Source organism: Heterodontus francisci, chromosome 8 (assembly GCF_036365525.1).
Source record: "Heterodontus francisci isolate sHetFra1 chromosome 8, sHetFra1.hap1, whole genome shotgun sequence".
Classification (NCBI taxonomy): domain Eukaryota; kingdom Metazoa; phylum Chordata; class Chondrichthyes; order Heterodontiformes; family Heterodontidae; genus Heterodontus; species Heterodontus francisci.
In genome coordinates this window covers 72222980-72246280 of record NC_090378.1, presented here as the reverse complement: position 1 = coordinate 72246280, position 23301 = coordinate 72222980, and the positions used below count along the sequence as shown (strand labels likewise).

Below are 23301 nucleotides of genomic sequence, written 5' to 3'. Positions count from 1 at the left end.
GATGAAGTCCTTCATTGCCAATGGCAATTTTTATCTTAGCCACTTGCTTGTCAAGCTCTGTGACAGCAAGATCCAAAAAACACAACTCCATGCACTGTTTGAAGAGATGGAACTTGTGAAGGAGATCTTGAACCTTCCAGTTCATCGCTGAGTATTTTGTGGTCATGGTACCAAATTTTTTGTTTACAAGAACAGAGTGACCCCTGACAACGCATCCAGCATGCCAACGTCATCAGAGTGCTCCCACTGCGCACATGTGCAGAACAGTCTCTTGCTGTCAGTAAGGTGCTGCCCATGCGCAGCCTATGTTCCTGCCAGGACTAATTCGCACATGTGCGTGAAAATGTCATCATGCAGCCATACTGGAACATCATTCAACCCCACCAGCCGGCGGGAACCCAACTTCTCCCCCTTCCCCAGTCTCTCGCTCACAGTCTCCCTCCTCTGCTGTCCCTATCTTGCCATTCTCTCTCTCTCTCTCCCCCACTTCCCCTGTGGGGAGCAGAAGTGGGGTGGGGGGAGAAGCTGGAGGGAGGGGGAAGAGAAGCGGGAGGTGGGAGCTGCTGATTGGCATGAAGTGGCGAGGCCTGGAGTGAGTGGCCGACGCTAGGGGTGGGGGTTTGAAGCGGGGAGCGAATGGCTAAGGGAAGGCAGCGAGTGGGGAAGAGAAGCAGGATATTGTTTGGGGTGGAATTGCTGTGCTTGAATTTAATTTGTTTCTTTGTGATAAATTTAGCAGTGCCATCTTTAATCCTGGCAGCTGCCTAAAACATTGAAGTGACGTTTCAGTGATGAGGATGCATTTATGCATGTGCAAGTACTGCGCCACCTAGTGATTGCGTTGACAGCAAATGCAGCCTTACAAAAGTTCTCTGCTGGAGCTTTCCCTTTAATAGCTTTCTTTTTTCAAAAGCTTTCCTTGAAGGAAAGAAAGAGTGCAGATCTGTTGTGCCTGCAGCATTGTACCTTGGCCATGCCCCAAGTTCCATGGCTGCAGTTTAGGCTTTCAGCCTACAATTGGGGAGACTCCGCCCACAAAGCACTTTCGGTGGGAAAAACACAACATGGACAGACAGGAGATTCTGTGGTCGCGAACGAGACTCCTGGATGTTATGTTGCCTCCCGGGTGCCAGGGTCAGGGATGTCTCGGATCGAGCCTACGGGATTCTTAAGGGGGAGGGAGAGCAGCCAGAAGTCGTGGTACACATTGGTACCAATGACATAGCTAGGAAAAGGGATGAGGACCTGAAAAGCGAATATAGGGAGTTAGGTTGGAAGCGGAAAGGCAGGACGAGCAGAATAGTAATCTCAGGATTGATACTGGTGCCACATGCTAGTGAGGCTAGAAACAGAGAGAGAGTGCAGCTGAACACGTGGCTACAGAGCTGGTGCAGCAGGGAGGGCTTCAGATATGTGGATCATTGGGATACCGTCTGGGGAAGGTGGGACCTGTACAAGAAGGACGGGTTGCATCTGAACTGGAGGGGCACCAATATCCTGGGCGGGAGGTTTGCTAGAGCTCTTCGGGAGGGTTTAAACTAGGTTGGCAGGGGGATGGGAAACGGAGCTACGGATCAGTGGATGGGGTAGCTGTTGAACAGGCAGATACCGAGTGCAGAGAGTCTGTGAGGAAGGTTAGACAATTGACAGGGCAAAGTTGCAGCCAGTATGATGGGTTGAAGTGTGTCTATTTTAATGCAAGAAGTGTCAGGAATAAGGGTGATGAACTTAGAGCATGGATCAGTACTTGGAGCTACGATGTTGTGGCCATTACAGAGACTTGGATATCACAGGGGCAGGAATGGATGTTGGATGTTCCGGGATTTAGATGTTTCAAAAGGAATAGGGAGGGAGGTAAAAGAGGTGGGGGAGTGGCATTGCTAATCAGGGATAGTATCACAGCTGCAGAAAGGGAGGTCGTTGAGGAGGGTTTGTCGACTGAGTCATTGTGGGTGGAAGTCAGAAACAGGAAAGGAGCAGTCACTTTATTGGGAGTTTTCTATAGACCCCCCAATAGCAACAGAGACACGGAGGAACAGATTGAGAGGCAGATTTTGGAAAGGTGCAGAAGTAACGGGGTTGTTGTCATGGGTGACTTCAACTTCCCTAATATTGATTGGAACCTCCTTAGTGCAAATAATTTGGATGGAGCAGTTTTTGTCAGGTGTGTCCAGGAAGGTTTCCTGACTCAATATGTAGATAGGCCGACTAGAGGGGAGGCTATGTTGGATTTGGTGCTTGGCAACGAACCAGGCTAGGTGGCAGATCTCTCGGTGGGAGAGCATTTCGGTGATAGTGATCACAACTCCCTGACCTTTACGATAGTCATGGAGAGGGACAGGAGCAGACGGGATGGGAAAATATTTAATTGGGGGAGGGGGAATTACAATGCTATTAGGCAGGAACTGGGGAGCATAAATTGGGAACAGATGTTCTCAGGGAAATGCACGACAGAAATGTGGAGGTTGTTTCGGGAGCACTTGCGACTGCTGGATAGGTTTGTCCCGATGAGGTAAGGAAGGGATGGTAGGGTGAAGGAACCTTGGATGGCAAGAGATGTGGAACAGCTAGTCAAGAGGAAGAAGGAAGCTTACTTAAGGTTGAGGAAGCAAGGATCAGACAGGGCTCTAGAGGGGTACAAGGTAGCCAGGAAGGAACTGAAGAATGGACTTAGGAGAGCTAGAAGGGGACATGAAAAAGTCTTGGCGGGTAGGATTAAGGAAAATCCCAAGACGTTCTACACTTATGTGAGGAACAAGAGGATGGCTAGAGTGAGGGTAGGGCCGATCAGGGATAGTGGAGGGAACTTGTGCCTGGAGTCGGAGGAGGTAGGGGAGGTCCTAAATGAATACTTTACTTCAGTATTCACTAGTGAGAGGGACCTGGTCGTTTGTGAGGACAGCGTGAAACAGGCTGATATGCTCGAACAGGTTGACATTAAGAGGGAGGATGTGCTGGAAATTTTGAAAGACATGAGGACAGATAAGTCCCCGGGGCCAGACGGGATATACCCAAGGATACTACGGGAAGCGAGGGAAGAGATTGCCGCGTCTTTGGCGATGATCTTTGCGTCCTCACTGTCCACTGGAGTAGTACCAGATGATTGGAGGGTGGCAAATGTTGTTCCCTTGTTCAAGAAAGGGAATAGGGATAACCCTGGGAATTATAGACTAGTCAGTCTTACGTCGGTAGTGGGCAAATTATTGGAGAGGATTCTGAGAGACAGGATTTATGATTATTTGGAAAAGCATAGTTTGATTAGAGACAGTCAGCATGGCTTTGTGAGGGGCAGGTCATGCCTCACAAGCCTTATTGAATTCTTTGAAGATGTGACAAAACACGTTGATGAAGGAAGAGCAGTGGATGTGGTGTATATGGATTTTAGCAAGACGTTTGACAAGGTTCCCCATGGTAGGCTCATTCAGAAAGTAAGGAGGCATGGGATACAGGGAAAGTTGGCTGTCTGGATACAAAATTGGCTGGCCCATAGAAGACAGAGGGCGGTAGTAGATGGAAAGTATTCAGCCTGGAGTTCGGTGACCAGTGGTGTTGCGCAGGGATCTGTTCTGGGACCTCTGCTCTTTGTGATTTTTATAAATGACTTGGATGAGGAAGTGGAAGGCTGGGTTAGCAAGTTTCCCGATGACACGAAGGTTGCTGGAGTTGTGGATAGTGTGGAAGGCTGTTGTCGGTTGCAACGGGACATTGACAGGATGCAGAGCTGGGCTGAGAAGTGGCAGATGGAGTTCAACCTGGAAAAGTGTGAAGTGATTCATTTTGGAAGGTCGAATTTGAATGCAGAATACAGGCTTAAAGACAGGATTCTTGATAGTATGGAGGAACAGAGGGATCTTGGGGTCCATGTCCATAGATCGCTCAAAGTTGCCACCCAAGTTGATCGGGTTGTTAAGAAAGCGTATGGTGTGTTAGCTTTCATTAACAGGGGGATTGAGTTTAAGAGCCGTGAGGTTATGCTGCAGCTGTATAAAGCCCTGGTTAGACCACACTTAGAATATTGTGTTCAGTTCTGGTCGCCTCATTATAGGAAGGATGTGGAAGCTTTAGAGAGGGTGCAGAGGAGATTTACCAGGATGCTGCCTGGACTGGAGGGCATGTCTTACGAAGAAAGGTTGAGGGAGCTAGGGCTTTTCTCATTGGAGCGAAGAAGGATGAGAGGCGACTTGATAGAGAGGTACAAGATAATGAGAGGCATAGATAGAGTGAATAGCCAGAGACTTTTTCCCAGTGTGGAAAGGGCTATCACCAGGGGGCATAATTTTAAGGTGATTGGAGGAAGGTTTCGGGGAGATGTCAGAGGTAGGTTCTTTACACAGAGAGTGGTGGGTGCGTGGAATGCACTGCCAGCGGTGGTAGTACAAGCAGATACATTAGGGACATTTAAGCGACTCTTGGATAGGTACATGGATGATAGTAGTATGAAGGGTATGTAGGTAGTTTGATCTTAGAGCAGGTTAAAGGTTCGGCACAACATCGTGGGCCGAAGGGCCTGTACTGTTCTATGTTCTATGCAACGGCGGTGTCGTATCCCAGCCCTGGTTCAAACAGACTCTCTTTCTTTTTGCGAGTCGATTCTGCCCAATTACTGCCTTTTTTGCTGGCTGCCGTTTGACCAAACAACCCTCTTTTCCTACTCACACTTTCCCGGAGTACTGATTTTTGAGGATGGTCGTTGAATCTGATCTTCTTGTACCACCGCCTCTTCCTCTAACGATTTGTAGTGTTGTCCCAAGCTTTGTAGCTTTTATGGGAGAAACCGTCGTCCTCGATGTCGCGCTGATGATCTCTGTCCCGCGTCAAACACCACTCCTAACACACTGAGCACCTCTGCATCACTGCTACTCTGTTGTATTCCGTTGCCACCATGTTAATCTCTCAACACAAATGTACCAAACAATTTGAGGCTGAATGGAAATTGAATGGAGAGTCCTTTATTACAAAATAACAGACTTACAGGAGAGCTCTGAAATACACATCCTTACTGTTTACTAACACTATGTCGACTGCTGCATCACGTGTTGGCTTACATCACTTCCTGTGATGATGCATGTTAGCCTATTTATAAATTCATTTACATTAAAGCAATATCACAACAGTAGGCTGTGGTCTCAAGGATAACAGAGAAATCACATAGGGTTGTCTAAAATTTAGTGTCCCCACCACCACACAATACCCATTTCTTGGGTACAACAGCTTGACAACAGTTTTTATAAGCCTATAAACTGAAATCCAAGTTAGCACAGTCCAATTGTAACATTAATCATGGTAAACTGCTTGTTGGAAAATACAGAGTATGCCCACTATGTCTCCTGTCAATTCAGACAATAGAAAACAGCAGACTGATATATCTCTTTGCACAGGCTACATTGCTGTAAATTTATTTGCAATTTAGAATAATTCATGGAAGCAAAAATTTGAGTAAGATACCATTGTTTAAAAAAAATCTATATTTCTCTGAATTGCTCGAGGCAAATTTTTGAAAAGACCGAAAGTCACTGTTGGTATGTAAGTAAGGGCTGCTAATGGTGTGCTATATATCGTCTATGGCAAAGATAAAAAGAAAACTGAAGAGCACTAGAAGGCTCATGAATTGAAAGATTTGTTTTTCCTTTGCAGTCCTAGCAATTTCTTTGAAGCAGTCAGGCAACTAAAATATTAACAGTGTTAATATCTTAGTAAGCAATGGAAATAATGACTTCTACATGCCAGCTTCTCAGTTATAACAGCTGGCCTATTTTAACAGCTGACAATATCTGAAATTACATTTTTATCTGACAAATGTTACATCAATTAAGATTTTAATTATGCTGCCTCTGCCAATCTAAAGAAACCCTTTACCACCAAACTCTCAGATATCAGTCCGAGTTCTATTTTAAACCTTAGCCATTTGAACCATACAAAATCAAAAACAGAAATTCCTATTTTTGGCAGTGTCTCCCAAACCAGTAAATAACTGTATGTGCATCAAATAAAAATCACTGATTTTAAAAGACATAAATAAATATTTTGAATCCCAATTGATCAGTCAGGGTAGCAATGGATCACTATATTGGTGCAATTACACTGAACTTGCAGCGAGAAAATAAGTTTGAGATCCCATTCCTGATGACTATCCAATGACTCTTGATGTAAAGTGCACACCTGCAATAAGAAGGGCAGGAATAACCTTGTATTTTTTATCTGTTCATGGCATGTGGGTCTCACTGGCAAAGCCAACATTTATTGCCCATCCCTAATTGCCCTTGAGAAGGTGATGGTGAGCCACCTCTTGAACTGTTGCATTCCATATGGTGTAGGTACACCCACAGGACTGTTAGGAAGGGAGTTCCAGGATTTTGCCCCAGCAACAGTGAAGGAACTGTGTTATGATTCCAAGTCAGGATGGTGTGTGGCTTGGAGTGAAAGTTGCAGGTTTTGGTGTTCCATGTGTCTGCTGCCCTTGTCCTTCTAGGTGGTAGAGGCTGAGAGTTTGGAAGGTGCAGTTGAAGGCACCTTGGTGAGTTGCTGCAGAACATCTTGTTTATGGTACACACTGCTGCTACTGTGCAATGGTGAATGTTTAAGGTGGTAAATGAAGTGCCGATCCAGCAGGCTGTTTTGTCCTGGATGTTGTCAAGCCTCTTTCGTGTTGTTGGAGCTGCACTCACCCAGGAAAGTGGGGAATATTTCATCAGACTCCTGAATTGTGGCTTATAGATGGTGGACAGGCTTTGGAGAGTCAGGAGGTGAATTACCCGCTGCAGAATTCCAAGCCTCTGACCTGCTCTTGTAGCCACAATATTTATTCGGCTATTCCAGTTAAGTTTCTGGTCAATGGTTACCCCCAGGATGTTGATGGTGGCTGATTCAGCAATGGTAATGCTGTTGAACATCAAGGGGAGATGGTTCGATTCTCTCTTAGTGGAGATGGTCATTGCCAGGCATTTGTGTAACGTGAATGTTACTTGCCACTTATCAGCCCAAACCTGAATGTTATCCAGGTCTTGCTGCATTCAGGCACGGACTGCTTCAGTATCTGAGGTGTTACAAATGGTACCGAACACTGTGCAATCATCAGTGAACATCCCCACTTCTGACCAAATATTGGAGGAAAGATCACCGATGAAGCAGCTGAAAATAGTTTGGCTTAGGATACTACCCTGAGGAACTCCTGCAGCAATATCCTGGGGCTGAGATGATTGGCCTCCAACTAAAACAACCATCTTCCTTTGTTCTAGCTATGACTTCAACCAGTGAAGAGCTCCCCCACCGCCCCCGCCCCCTCAAACACCCAATTCTCATTGACTTCAATTTTGCTCGGACTTCTTGACGGCACACTGAGTCGAATGCTGCCTTGATGTTAAGGGCAGTTGCTTTCACCTTACCTTTTGAATTCAGCTGTTTTGTCCATGTTTGGACCACGGCTATAATGACGTCCGTTGCCGAGAGGCCCTAGCTAACCCAAACTGAGATTCAGTTGTGATGCCCCCCTACAGTAAAACAGCCTCATTATAGAGGCTACATGGGCCTTAGCTAAACTATCAGAGGGTTCCCAGTGTCAAAGAACTGTACCCAGTATGGGTGACCATCTTTAGGAGCAGAAAAATAAAGTTCACTTCAATTTGAATAAGTGCTCAAGATGTAGTAAATTGATCTCAAAGTTGCCAAAATCGTTTTTTTTATTGCAAATATCAAAGTAATATCAAACCATTAATTGAATTTTAAGATAACACTTCTGCTTTCAATTAAATAAAAAAAATGAAGGATCTTCTTTCGGCAATAACTCATTGCAGCCAGTACAATTGAAATTTATATTATTGTATTACATTTAACATAAAGCAGACTATCAAAACAGCATCACAATGCCACCCGTGCAGCCTTGAATAGCACAATAAAAAACCAAGAGTATTAGAGAAGTTAAATATTCAGTTCTCCTGAACCTTAGCAGTCTGGTTGCTTCCTCTTTTACCTTGTGCCACTACAACAAAAACAGTGATATACGATTACAATTTGCACTGGAAATAAATACCAATATTTTCTCCTCTAATCCCCTGAAGGTACTGAATCATACAGGGTTACAATTCCATGAGCACCAGCTAATCACCCAAGTGGCCAATGTGTCTCTAGGTAATTCAAACATGGGGAAAGTGGAGGCATCCATGTCATGGGTGCCCATCATTACTGACCCCAACCTCATTCTCACTCAACATTTAAAGACATGGCCTTATCCTAGATAAAAGTCAGAAGTGGGAACTCTGGTTGACTTTTTCTGCCCTGTAACTCAGAAGGTCTGAAACCAATTGTAACATTATCACCATTCCTCACTACTAAAAAATAGCTCATTCAGTCTTCTAGTCTATAGGGCTCTAACATACAGGGCAGTGTACTTACTGAGCCATTTGGGGAAACCTTGTTTTTTATGCGCTGTCAGTACCTGCATTTTTCTTCCAATTTAAGCACCATATTAGTGTCATATTTACAGGCCTGGTGAATGTTACTCTGAACCAGTCGCTTGGACGTTTTATGAGAGTGGCATAAGGATCACTCTCCCTCACCTACTCTCAATACAAGACCCCTACAGTCTGCTCAGCAGCTTTACCACTAATGTCATTGAAATCAAAAAAAACAAAGTTAGATGCAAGAGGGATGAAACCTATGTCCCCCACCATAAAGGTGCTGCGCATTTGTGCTCAAATCCATGAGCATCACAACACCCTAAAAAGTGCAAAATTAGAAACTAATTTTAGAAAGCAAATCAAGAAAAGTAAGTATGAAATCCTAAATATATCGGTATGCGCCAGAGTATGCAGTATATAGTGATGGGGAAAAGGCTAATCACTGTTTTTTTTAATCCATTCCCTGTTCAGTTAGAACATAAAGCAGCCCCACTCTGAGATTGTGTTTGTCAGTAGATCTGTGCAACACAGAAGAACTTGCAGTTCTCCCTAGAGTTAGCATCGGATTGTGAAAGTTGGAAAATTTGGAAAATGAAACTCTGGTACTTACTGAGTTCTCTGTTTCTTCGAAGCTCAGCAGTCAAGTCCCCTGACTTGTTCCAGGCACCAATGAAATACTCAAACTCTTTACTGCCCTCCAAAGCCTGAAATAATAAAGTCATAAGCTTGTTGCATGACCAACAGACCCTATAAATAACTGAGGCTTTTCTTTTAAACCATCTCTATAACTTTGGATCAACAAACTGTTCTAACAATGTCAATTATTATTCTTGCTTTGTTTATAAATCTATTATCTGTTGACAAACGTATCACTTTATCTCCAGAAGACTGGACATAGTCTACATATATACTGACAGCAGTAATCAGGCCACAAAAATGTTCAAAATTTACTCAAGTCTTGTCAATCTTGATATAGACTTGCATTGTGGGGGTACAGAATCAGGTTAGCCATGATGTCAACAATTACTGTTCAGTTTTACACATAAAGAATGGTCAATTCTGTGAGAAGCTGGAGGGTGCTAGTCACCTCTGGTGCCATACCACAGCGTCAGCCAGCAATTTCAAGCAAGTATGGGAAAATAAATAGTCATATTTATATTATTTGCAGCCAGAAAAGTGGTTCTCCCCACCACCCCAACCCCAAAAGAAAATTATCAAGAGGCACTATTCAAACATAAGGACTAGAGCAGCACACTCATTGCAGTAAATGACAGTGCCAAAGACAGCAAAGGACACAGCTCAGTAACCCCACACTTCATTTTAATTCCATCTGTGCTACGAAATAACCCCATGGGACATACGGGGATGTGGGTCAAAATTGAATGGAGGATCATCCCCGAGCCATTGTCGCACACTTAGTGGGTGGGTTAAAACTAGTTCTGGCAGAATCTTCCAGTTAGAAATTAGGGCTCATCAACAGGGCCTACTTTACCAACTAAGTTGAATTTTTCATAATTCAGACACTGGACAGGAGATATACAATCATAATCTCCGAACGATGGACAGGGTACTCCACAAGTGAGTGTCTTACCAAAAAATACTGGCAGTCAAGTTGGGTCTTGCAGGAGTCACTGGCTAACAGCTGCAGTGTAGTGAACAAATAGTTTACAACATTTTTTATCTTATCTGGTTAAAGAAAAAGTGTAAAGAAAATAGGAAGCATACTGGAAGCCTTTTAGTCTAGAGAGCTGCAACGGGTGCAAAAATGAAATTTGGCTGTGAATGAATGGTCTGGAAGCAAAGCTGTGTTTTTAACATGTGGGTATTGGACACCTGGGGTAGGATAGTTGGGGTTTAAACTCGGATGAAGAATGGGTGAGGTTTAGACTCTTAAGTGCACACTCCCAAGATCAATCATGGTCTTCAGCAGAGATGAAAAGTGCAGTGAGAAAAGCACCACTTTTGCTACCTATTCTGAAATACTAGAATCTTTATCAAGTCATCCACACTGACCTGCAGAGCACTTAGCTTTTCTCTGGTTGCTTTGATAACCAATACAGACTTTTCCACTTTTGATCTCAGCACATTTAATCTGCATCAAAACAAAGGACTTTAGTTACATCACATAGAAAACTTCACAACTTTGCAATTTATCTATATTTATAATTCTATATCTTGAAAAGGCAATCGGATCAGAATGTAAAAAGTATAAAAATATACAGGGAAGGATAGGGAAGTGGGATTAGATTTGACAGCTCTTGTTGGAGCCCAATATGATAAGTGGCCTATGTGCTGTATTATCTATGACTCTATATACATCACATTAAAAGTCTTAGAGATAGTACACATTTCCTATAAGCATCACATTTACTTTGTCACAGTGCATTCTCCGACTCACCGTCAGCAATACCTCAGGAGATCTAATACATGCTGTACACATTTATTCAAAAATATATTTATATCAGTTTATCAGTTTTCTTCAAAATACTTCACTGCTCAGAATAGCCCCTTTTCTTCATAGTGCAAGACTTCTTGGTTATTCAGTGACTCACTCTTTGGAGTCTGCATGCAGGTGCCCTCTTGTGGGAACTTTAGTCCTCTCTGTGTTCGATGCAGCAACACCTAAAAAAAAACAGAAAATGGTTATATTTTAATTTGATCGTATACAGCAGGAGAGAGTTGCATGATATGTTACTTCTAATTTTCGAAAATGTTCTGCGAGCCTGACTTCCTGCTGCTGAGGAAAGGTGGGCAAATTATCTACTCCCTGTTCTTGGCAAATGCTGCTTTGAAACAGCCTTTGGTAGACATGCATGTCTGGCCTAGTCCCTGGTTTTCTCTCCACCCACATGAGGCAGCATCTGACTTCAAATCAGCCAGTCTCCATTACTGCATCAAGAACTCAAATGAAACGTGTGTCTATATATGTTGCAGGGGGGTGGGGGGGGGGGGGGGGGGTGGCATGGAATTAAACTATCCCTGTAACCTCTTCACCACCATGGCATTAGGGTTAAATATACCATATAGGAAGAAATAACATAGTTATATACTTAATAAACCTCACTGTCCCTCTTGCAGCCTTTCTTGTTTCTATTTTATTGATACTACAAAGATTGTAGTAAACATTTCCCCTTTATTTCACCACCATTGTCCATATTGATTTCAGAAATATTCAAAATGTTTTGCAGATCCTTAAGAAATTCAAATGATCATCTTGGTCTGTAGAGCAATGATACTGCAAAATTGGAATACAGGATGCACCCATAAGATAGCTAAAAAGTAATGATGAATAAATTGGTAACACACCACTCAATTGGTCACAGCCATAGAGTAACACAATAAACAAAATTAACTAATTTTCAGAGATATTATTATTACTATACCAGATTTTGCCCTAAATTCAGAGTCCTTAGGAGTAAAAGGGCTAAGACATTGAGTTCCAGTGACTGGGGAAAATCTTTCAACGGAAACCTTGTGGTCCTTCTTGCGAGGTGTTGCTTCACCTTCCTGCAGGTAGATAAGAAAATGTCCTTAAATCATAATTTTTAGTTTTTGTTTTAATAAAAGCATCTTCAAATCTTCATATCCAAAACACTTACCCGTTTTTCTAACTGAAGGGACCGTTTAACTCTGAAACATTAAAAGAAACAGGTTTTTTTTAAGGAAGACACTAGAAAGCACAACTTCTAAGCAGCAGATACTAATGAGGCGAGCATAATGCCAATTTCACTCCCTGCCCATGTTCTCTCTGGTGTATGCTTCCACTAGCGCTACCAATTCTGGTCTGCCCTAGTTACTTTTTCAGATTCACTGTTATTGGTTGCTCCCTTAAGTGGGTCCTACATTTGATACATGCTGAAGTAGTCTCTCACTGCCCAATATTGACCTACGCAATAGCATAACCAAGGAGTGTAACAATAATACCATGTGATCATGACAGGATATTCACATGTACCCACATATATCTCCAATGTTTTTGAAGAAAACGCAAGATAAATTAAATTACTTCATCTCACAGCAAGTGAACAAACATATTAACAGTCATCATCGGACTCAATTTACTGAGTATAACTTTCCGTTGTGTAATACAAGATAAATACACTGTGCTTCCCCACATCAGTGGTTGGCCATTCTTAACTCAAATAAAATGGCTCCCGACTACCCTCCTGCATTTTCCTTCTGAAACCGACCAAAGCTGGTCTTTGCAGCTTTTTGTTTCTGAACCTGGCTCACGTTGCAGCCTGTGCTGGCCTGGATTGTTTGTTTCTAACATTTACATTCACAACCAGAAGGAAAGGCCTGTTTCCAGGGCCAGAAAGTTCCCAATACAAAAGGTGTGAGATGCTTACTGATTGCCAAGATAGGCTTCCAATTTTAGTTCCAATGTACTTTAAGCACCTTGCATCTTGGTTTCTGTCTTAAAATGTGTGTAAAGCAACATGTATTCAGACACATAACTTTTTCCTTCAAATCCGTTGTTAAAAAGTAAAAAAATCTTGAAATGTGACATTGCCCTAGTTACTTTACCCAAATACTGTTCATGTGTGAACCTGACTAATGAGCATCAGTAGGCTATTTGATTGCAGGAGGTATCATGGATGAATAAGTCAGATTGTTTTCTTCTGATGTCCAAAAATGCACACTTTGCAATAATGGAGTAGCATTCCGCTGATTTCCCTCTTTCAGTAGTTCAGGGAACTTTGAGCAACATAGGAACAAGATAAGAGTTACAACTGTGTTCCTCAACTAGAGTTAGCAATTAACACAGCTTTAAACTGTGCTGTAGAAATACTTAATTTTCATGTGCAAAAGGATGAGGTAAGTTTGATACATGAATAATTGAGTTAAATTATTGGTTTGGTGACCTAATAGGGCTCTGCTGAGCAATCAATTATAATTGATTCGTTGAGAGACTTTTCTTATATTTAAAATCAATTAATTGACCTCTCATCGAGCCACTGTCATGTAATCTGGCCCTGTCATTTAATGATCCTGTTTCACTCCTCACCAGCGACATCATTGCAATAACAAAACAAACTGAAATTTCTTTCTGGCCTTCAGTTTACTGGCCAGGTATGACTACACAAAATGAACCCCAGCAACTCTGGTGCATTCCCAGTAATGGGCAAGGTGAGACTTTCTTTTACTATATGGCAAAATGTTTGCGTCATCAGGGTAAAGGCTGTTTGAGTCTGAAATGGGAAAATGTTCTATTCCCAGCACTAAGGAGTGGGGCTGGTTAGAGACCTAGAGGGGATTTACGCATGGAGGCACAGGGCATGGCTGAGGTACTAAATGAGTATTTTGCATTGGTCTTCAACAAGGAAGAAGATGCTGCCCAAGTCATAGTGGAAGAGGAGGTAGTTGAGGCACTGGATAGGCTAAAAATTGATAAAGAGGTATTAGATTGGCTGGCTGTACTTAAAGTTGATAAGTCACCAGGGCCGGATGAGATGTATCCAAGAATACTGACGGAATTAAGGGTGGAAATTGCAGAGGCACTGGCCACAATCTTCCAATGAAACAGGTGTAGTGCCCGAGAACTGCAGAATTTAAAATGTTACACCCTTGTTCAAAAAAGGGTGCAAGGATGAGCTCAATTTAACCTCGGTGGTGGGAAAGCTTTTAGAAATGATAATTCGGGACAAAATTAAGAGTCACTTGAGCAAATGTCAGTTGATTAAGGTAAGCTAGCAAGGATTTGTTAAGGGAAAACTGTGTTTAACTAACTTGCTTGAGTTTTTTGATGAGGTAACAGAGAGAGTTTATGAGGGTAATGCAGTTGGTGTGGTGTACATGGACTTCCAAAAGGCATTTGATAAAGTGCCACGTTAAGAGGCTTGTCGGCAAAGTTTGAGCCCATGGAATAAAAGTAGAAGCATGGATACAAAATTGGCTGAATGACAGGAAAGAGCGAGTAATGGTGGAACGCTTGTTTTTTGGACTGAAGAAAGGTATCCAGCTGGGTTCCCCAGGGGTCAATGATCTAGACTTGAGTGTACAGGGGCACAATTTCAAAATTTGTGGATGACACAAAATTTGGAAGTATTGTGGACCGTGTGGAGGATAATGAGAAACTTCAAGAGGACATAGACAGGTTGATGGAACGGATGGACAAGTGGCAGATGAAATTTGATGCAGAGAAGTATGAAGTGATTCATTTTGGTAGGAAGAACAAGGAAAGGCAATAAAAAATAAAGGGTACAATTCTAAAGGGGGTGCAAGAGCAGAGGCACCTGGGGGTATATGCAGAAATCATTGAAGGTTGCAGGGCAGGTTGAGAGAACAGTTAATAAAGCAAACGGAAACCTGGGCTTCATAAGTAGGGGAATAGAGTACAACATACTTACCTTCAGGGAGCGGAGGGGAACCGGGCCTGCGAGGGACCAGCTAAATATCAGGAGAGGATAAATACAGAGTGAGGGTCGGGGCCTTCACTTACCTTTAGGGAGTGGAGAGGAACTGGACCTACGAGTGACCAGCTAAACATTGGCAGAGCAGTTTCAGGAGTCGGTGCCTGCTGCCTGAGTTTGAAAAAAGAATCAAGCAGTGACATTACAGAAGAGCTGTAATGTGATTGGATGGTGAGTGACTGCTGTTAGAGTGCATCTGTAAATAGCTAGATTAGTACAGTGCTGTCAAGGTGTTAATAGCTGGAAATTAGAAAAATGTTAAATTAAAAATTTAAGTAGCTACCTTATAATTAATTAAGAAATGCAAGCAGAAGGAAAGTAGGAAGCTGCTGAGTCTACAGTTTTGTTTTATTTAAGCGGTAAGGTTTACTATATTATCAAGGTTTAAAATAGTGCAGTAAGTACTGATGGTGAGAGGCATTAATTAAAAAAATTATGAAATTAATTAGTTAATTAAAACACAATAAGGATGGCAGGGCAGGTAATGTGTTCCAACTGCAGCATGTAGGAGCTCGTGGACACTAATGTGATTCCTGGCAACCATAGTAGTAAGCGTCTATGGCTTGAGGAGCTTCAGCTCAGAGTCAATGAGCTGGAGGTCAAGCTACAGACAGAGCAATGCATCAGGGAGGGGGAAAGCTATCTGGATACTTTGCTCCAGAAAGTAGTCACACCCCTTAGGATAGGGTCTTTTGATTTGGTCAGGGATAGAGGTGTGCGACTGCGAGTGAGGCAGGTAAGGGAATCGAGATGGCAGAAGTGCAGCAGCCTCAGCCCTTGCAATTGTCCTACAGGTTTGAGGTTCTTTCAGCTTGTATGGATGAGAGTGAGGGATGCAGGGTGGATGAGCAAACTGACCATGGCACCCTGGTACAGGAAGCCATTCAAGCGGGAGGAGGAAATAGGACTGTAGTGATAGTAGGGGACAGTATCATCAGGGGGATAGACACAGTTCTCTGCAGCTGACAGCGAGAGTCCAGAAGGCTGTGTTGCCTGCCCGGTGCCAGGGTTTGGGACATCTGCTCAGGGCGAGAGTGGAACTGGCAGTGGAAGGGCGAGTATCCAGCTGTCGTGGTGCATGTGCATACCAATGATACAGAAGGACTAGGAAAGAAGTTCTGCATTGGGAGTATGAGCAGCTAGGTAATAATCTCTGGATTATTACCTGAGTCATGAGCAGATCGGTGTAGGGTAAATAAGGTTAGAGAGATGAATGCATGACTCAAAGACTGTTGTGGGAGAAATGGGTTTCAATTCATGGGGTACTGGCACCAGTACTGGGGAAAGTGAGAGCTGTAGCACTGGGATGGTCATCACCTGAACCGTGCTGGGACCAGTGTTCTAGGGCATTGTTTAACTAGGGTGGTAGAGAGGGCTTTAAACTAAATAGTGGGGGGACAGGATCATGTGAGAGGAGATGTGGTAAATCAAAGGGAAACAACGAGGTAACAAAGCAGGGTAGCAATTTGGGTAATGATAACCAAAGTGTACAAACTTAAGAGTGCACCAGCAGATGAGGCCTGAGACTGCAGAAATAGTAAAAAGACAGAGTTAAAGACTATGTATCTGAATGTGCACAGCATTCATAACAAAATGGATGAGTTGTTTGCACAGATAGAAATAAATATATATGACCTGATACCATTGTGGAGACATGGTTGCATGGTGACCAAGGCTGGGACCTGAATATTGAAGGGTACTTGACATTTTGAAAAGATAGGAAGCTACAAAAAGGTGGTGGGGTAGCTCTGTTAATTAAGGATGTCATAAGTACAGTAGTGAGAGATGATCTTAGCTCGAAAGAGCAAGATGTAGAATCAGTTTGGGTACAGATAAGAAATAGGAAAAATAAGTCACTTGTGGGAGTAGTTTATAGGTTCCCCCTAACAGTTGCTACACTGTGGGACAGAGTATACAGGAAGAAATAAATGGGGCATGCAAGAAAGGTACTGCAATAGTCATGGGTGACTTTAATCTACATGCAGATTGGGCGAATCAAATTGGTAAAGGTAGCCTGGAAAATGATTTTATAGAGTGTATTCGGGACAGTTTCTTAGAGCAGTAAATTCTAGAGTCAACCAGGGAGCAGGCTATTCTACACCTGGTAATGTGCAATGAGACAGGATTAATCAGTAATCTCATGGTAAAGGAGCCTCTAGGCAACAGCAATCATAACATGATAGAATTTCACATTCAGTTTGAAGGGAATAAGTGTGGGTCTAACTAAGACTAGTGTTTTAAACCTAAAAAAAGATAATTACAAGGCCATGAAGACAGAGCTAGCTAAAATGAAGTGGGAAACTAGGTTAAAGGGTGGGACAGTAGAGTTGCAGTGACAGACTTTTAAGGAGATATTTAATAACTCTCAGCAAAGATTTATTCCAGTGAGAAAGAAAGATACTTTGAGAAGGATGTCTCATCTGTGGCTAAATGAAGTAGTTAAGGATAGAAAGAAACACTGTACAAATCTGCAAAGATTAGTGGTAGGTCAGAGGATTGGACAGATTTTAAGAACCAGCAAAGAATGACTTAAAAAAGGGAGAAATTAGGTTATGACAGAAAACTAGCTAGTAATATAAAAACATAGTAAGAGTTTTTACAAGTATTTAAATAGGAAAAGAGTAACTAAAGCTAGTGTTGGTCCTCTGGAGTGAGAGTCTGGCGAATTGTTAATGGAAAACAAGGAAATTGCCAAGGCTTTAAACAGATATTTTGTATCTGTTTTTACTGTAGAAGACTTAGAAACCTTCCCAGAGATACTTGAAAATACCAGCTGCTGGGAAAACTATTAGAACTAAAGACTGACAAGTCCCCAGGACCCGATGGCCTGCATCCCAGGGTCTTAAAAGAAGTGGCTGCAGAGATAGTAGAAGCTTTGGTTATAATCATCTAAAGTTCCTTAGATTCTGGAAGGGTCCCAGCGGATTGGAAAATAGCAAAAGTAACACCTTTATTCAAGAAAGGAGGGAAACAGAAAGCAGGAAACTATAAGCCAGTTAGCCTAACATCTGTCATTGGGAAATAGCAGGAATCCATTACTAAGGAGGTTATAGCAGGATACTTAGAAAATCATAATGGGATCAGACAGAGCCAACATGATTTTGTAAAAGGGAAATCATGTTTAATTTATGAGGAAGTAACAAACAAGGTGGATAAATGGAACCTGTAACTGTGGTGTACTTGGATTTCCAAAGGGCATTTGATAAGGTGCCACATCAAAGATTACAACACAAGATAAGAGCACACGATGTAGGAGTAATAAATTAGCATGGACTAAGAACTGATTAACTAAGAACAGGAAGCTGAGAGTAGGGATAAATGGATCTTTATCGGGTTGGCAAGCTGTGCTTGTGGAGTGCCACAGGGACCAGTGCTGGGACCTCAACTATTTACAATCTATATCAATGATTTGGATGAAGGGACCAAATGTATGGTAGCTACATTTGCCGATAACACCAAGACTGGAAGGAAAGTAAGTTGTCAAGAGGAGGTAAAGATAGAGATAGGTTAAGCGAGGGGCAAAAATTTGGCAAATGGAGTATAACATGGAAAAGTGTGAACTTGTCCACTTTGGCAGGAATAATAGAAAAGCTGTATCTGATTTAAATGGAGAGATTGCAGAACTCTGTGGCACATGAATCACAAAGTTGGTATGCAGATACAGCAAGTGATTAAGGCAAATGAAATGTTGGCGTTTATTGTAAGGGGAAATTAAGTATAAAAATAGGGATGTTTTACTGCAACTGTACAGGACTTCGGTGAGAACACATCTGGAGTACCGTGTACAGTTTTGGTCTCATTTGAAAAAGGATATAATTGCGTTAGCAGTTCAGAGAAGGTTCACTTGACTAATTCCAAGGATGAAGGAAGGGTCTGAAGCAGGGTCAGTGACCTGAAACGTTAACTCTGCTTCTCTCTCCATAGATGCTGCCAGACCTGCTGAGTATTTCCAGTATTTCTTGTTTTTATTTCAGATTTCCAGCATCCGCAGTATTTTGCTTTTATTCCAGGGATGAAGGGTTTATCTTATGAAGGAAGGTTGAATAGGTTGGGCCTATACGCATTGGAATTTAGAAGAATGAGAGGTGATCTTACTGAAACATATAAAATGCTGTGGGAACTTGAGAGAGTGGATACTGGGAGGATGTTTCCTCTTGTTGGGGAGACTAGAACCAGGCGACACAGTTTAAGAAGAATCTCCCTATTAAGATGGAGATGAGGAGAAATTTTTTCTCTCAGAGGGTCATTAGTCTATGGAATTCTCTTCCCCAGAAAGCAGTGGAGGCTGGGTCAAGGAATTTCTTCGAGGCTGAGTTAGATAGATTTTTGATAGACAAGGGTTATGGGGGGGCAATCAAGAAAGTGGAGTTGAGACCACAAACCAGATCGGCCATGATCTTATTGAATGGTGGAGAGGGCTCAAAGGGCCGAATCCGAAGTCCTATGTTCCTAACAGAAAGGAAGTTATGATAAACCTGCATAAAACACTGGTTCAGCCTCAACTGGAGTATTGTGTCCAGTTCTGGGGACCACACTTTAGGAAGGATATGAAATCATTAGATAGGGCGCAGAAAAGATACACAAAAATGGTTCCAGGGATGAGGAACTTCAGTTACGTGGATAGGGTGGAGAAGCTGGGACTAATCTCTTTTTCACCAAACAGAAGAAGAGGAGATTTAATAGAGGTGTTTTGGACAGAGTAGATAAGGATAAACTGTTCCCATTGGCGGAAGAATCAAGAACCCGAGGCCACTGATTTAACGTGATTGGCAAAAGAAGCAACTGCGACATGAAAAACGTTTTTACAGAGTGAGTGGTTAGGATCCAGAATGCACGGCTTGAAAGTGTGGTGGAGGCAGATTCAATCGTGGCATTGAGGTAGATGATCAGCCATGATCTAATTGAATGGTGGAGCAGGCTCGACAGGCTGAATGGCCTACTCCTGCTCCTATACTCCTAAGAGAACTGAACAATTATTTTAAGATAAAACATTTGCAGGGAAAAAGGCGGGGGAATGGGACTATGTGAGTTGCTCTTGCAGAGAGCCGCTACGGTCACCACAGGCCGAATGGCCTCCTTCTGTGCTGTAACCATTCTATGATTCTAGGTATTGGCATCAAATTGTGGCAGATGGTTGGAGAGCAGGACTGGATTCCAGTAGACCTCACAATGCACTGATCAAACAATGTGGCTCAGTTCCAACCTCAAAACAATTCCTTTACTAAACTGGCATGATAGTTTCAATTTGTTGTGGCTTCTCACGATTACTTATGACCTTCCCCTATGAGAATTGTCTTAAATTCAGGAACAAATTACATTTATATAGCACATTTACTGCAAAAAATGTCCCAAGGCGTTGCACACGGGCGTCAGAGAATGAAGGTAAGGGTAAGGGTAAAAACTAAAGTCTTTATGCATGTTGTCTCAGTGCACTTCCTTCACCGTGTCCCCACCTTTCTTCTTCACTCTCTCTTCCCTACCACGGCCCTTTGTTACGAAAACAGAAAATCCCTGGTGCTGCATCTCTCCTGATAAGCTGGAAAACATGCCAGATTAATTCTTGACGCTGCCTGAAAAGAACTGCTTTAGAAAAGATCCCAGTGATCCGTCTCCGTATACCCGGACACCAGACCAAAAGGGACAACTGACTTCCTTCCATATCTTCTCTTTTTTCTTCAAGAATTAGCAAGTATTTGGCCACAGATTTCCTTTTATGTCTTTTTTAGTAACCGATCACTGCAGATAGAATTTCTGTATTATTTCAGAGTGTGTGCATGTGTACGGGGAATTTAAAAAGGGAACTTTCATATTGCTTTGCTTTGTTACTGGATAAATCTTGTTTGATAAACTGATAATTTTGTTGATCAAAGAAATCTGGTTGGTGTATTTTATTCTGGGATAAAGAGTAGAATGTATGAACATATCTCTCCCCGACCACCCACAGCCCTTCTTCACTGCCACCCCACACAATAACCAAAACCCGCCAGCACTCCTCCCGCGCCGCAACGACCCTTCTGTCCCACCCGCTTTGCGGACCTTGTTTACCCACCTCCTCCCAACCTTGCGGCCCTTCTTCATCCCCACGCCCCCCGCATCGTGGCCCTTCTTCACCCCCCCCCCGCCCCAACACCCACCCTTCACCCGCCTCCCATTCTTAAAACCCTCAAATCAGTTCACCCCTTCCCACCCTTCAACCCCCCAAATCCCCCCTTCACCACCCCACTCCCACCCTTCTCCCTTCCCCCCCAACTCCACCTTCCCCCCTCCTCCCCACAACACTACCCCACTCCCACTCCCCACTCTCCCCCAACTCCCCCTCCCCACTCTCCCCCACTCCACTCTCCCCCACTCCACTCTCCCATCCCCACCCCACAGTCACTCTCCCACTCCACTCTCCTCTCCCACCCACTCACTCACTCACTCACGGGAGTCTCGGTTCCATCCTCGGTCCCGCCGCACGGAGTGGAATTTGCCGCCTGGTGTTGCTCTTTTCTGGGTCCGGTGGGGCGGGAGGAAGCAAACTGATTGCCGGCTGGATCAAGTCTCAGCGTCAATTCACATGATCTTTGTTTATTTCATGCTTTGTGAAGTTTATTTCATGTCATGTTTCCCAGTGTTTATTTGTTTGAGGTTGTTGTTATTCCCATCCCAGGTCATTAAACACATCACTGCTGGACCCAAGTCACGTCAGATAGACCGCTTGTTATCAGTGGATATAAAAGATGGTATAAAATATCATTTCCAAATCAAATACAAAACATTTGAAACAAATCAACGTATTTATTATACTCGAGATTGAGAAAATCTGAAGTATTCCAGACAACAAGCAAAAAAACTGCAGATGCCGTAAAATCAAACACTGCCGTCAATAACTGTCTTTATCAGAGTGGCGGATAAAGCAACTAAAGTAACATAACTCTATGCACTATTCAGTATCCAGCACCTTTGTGTTATTTTAATGCAGCTTTGCAATTTCATTCATAACATTTAATTTCATAGAAATTGAAGCTACTGGCACCAGAGAGCGGAACCACTGTTCGGGACTGAGTTCTTCTCACGGCAGGGTCCGTGATGCACGAGACCGCGCGTTTGCCATTGGCTGGAGTCGGTCTCCATGGTTACAGCCTGGGCCTGGGCTGGCAGCAGGCAGCTGAGAACAAACTGCAAATAAAGTCACAAGCTGAAAGGGATTTGTCATCTTGAACAACGTTATCCAACTTCGTATCTTCAGAAACGCTAACTCTTTGGAAAGAGGAACTTTTGGAAAAGTTGCGTTATAGTTTTATGAAAGCAAGATTGCAGTTTAACAACAGCGCTGTTTTTTTTTAGATACTTAAGTAAGAGTTTTTAAAATTATTTAAATAGATTTGTCAAATTTCATTTGTTTTACTTTAAAAATGCACTGAGTGCTGCTTGAGTGCACAGAGTGTGAAGTAAGGAGTTTCTTGAGTGGGGAGTTTGGTGAAGAGGCGAACTGTAAATTAAGAAAAATAAATGTAATTTAGTTACCACAATATGGATAGCAGGGCAGGTGATGTGTCGCGGCTGCAGTATGTGGTAGCACCTGGATGCCATGGCAATCATGTCTGCAGTAAGTGTCTGCGGCTTGAGGAGCTTCGGCTCAGAGTAGATGAGCTGGAGGCCAAGCTGCTGACATTGTGATGCATCAGGGAGGGGGAAAGTTACCTGGACACTTTGTTCCAGAAGACAGTCACACCCCATAGGATAGGGGTCGTCTGATTTTGTCAGTGATCAAGGACAGGAGGGTATGACTGCGAGTCAGGCAGGTAACGGGATCGAGAAGGTGGGAGTGGAGAAGCATCGGCCCTTGCAGTTCAGCAACAAGTTCGAGGTTCTTGCAGCTTGTATGGATGAGAGCAAGAGCTGTAGTGTGGATGAGCAGACTGACCATGGCACCATAGTACCGGAAGCCGTTCCAAGTAGGAGGAACAAAAAGGAAAGTAGTGGAAGTAGGGGACAGTATAGTGAGAGGGATTGGCACAGTTCTTTGCAGCAAAGAGCGAGAGTCCAGAAGGCTGTGTGGCCTGTCTGGTGCCAGGGTTCGGGACATCTGCTCAGGGCTGGAGAGGAACTTACAGTGGGAGGGGGAGAATCCAGTGGTAGTTGTCCATTTGGGAACGACGACATAGGCAGGGCAAGGAAAGAGGTTCTGCATAGCCAGTATGAGGAGCTAGACACCAAATTAAGAAGCAGAACCTCAAAGGTAATAATCTCTGGATTATTACCTGAGCCATGTGCAAATTGGCATAGGGCAAATAAGATTACAGAAATGAATGCATAGTTCAAAGACTGGTGTGGTAGAAGTAGGTTCCAGTTCGTGGGGTGCTGACACCAATACTGGGGAAAGTGGTGGCTGTACTGTTGGGACGGTCTCCACCTGAACTATGCTGGGACCAGTGTTCTAGTGAGCTGCATAACTACGAAAGTAGAGAGGGTTTGAAACTATATAAGGGGGCAAGGGATCAATTTTGAGA

At 43.2% G+C, this 23301-nt stretch overlaps 2 protein-coding genes across 4 annotated transcripts in view; one reads left to right on the top strand and one right to left on the bottom strand.

Annotated features, from left to right (window-relative positions):
• Positions 1-7311: 7311 nt before the first annotated feature.
• On the bottom strand, positions 7312-22004 carry itgb3bp (integrin subunit beta 3 binding protein). The gene is made up of 8 exons (XM_068038063.1): positions 21865-22004; positions 21224-21370; positions 11993-12023; positions 11777-11900; positions 10946-11015; positions 10407-10485; positions 9004-9097; positions 7312-7975 (listed from the first exon to the last, which is right to left on the bottom strand). The coding sequence occupies exons 1-8, from the start codon at positions 22002-22004 to the stop codon at positions 7923-7925; spliced, it is 738 nt and encodes a 245-aa protein (XP_067894164.1). The 3' UTR covers positions 7312-7922.
• Positions 21918-23301, top strand: part of efcab7 (EF-hand calcium binding domain 7) — a 131614-nt gene continuing 130230 nt past the window's right edge. For 2 of the 3 annotated variants that reach the window (XM_068037324.1, XM_068037322.1), the window contains exon 1: positions 21918-22143. In XM_068037324.1, the coding sequence (XP_067893425.1) occupies position 22143 (1 nt within the window). In that variant the 5' untranslated portion in view covers positions 21918-22142. The remainder of the gene's footprint in view (positions 22144-23301) is intronic. The other variant, XM_068037323.1, reaches the window with a different exon arrangement.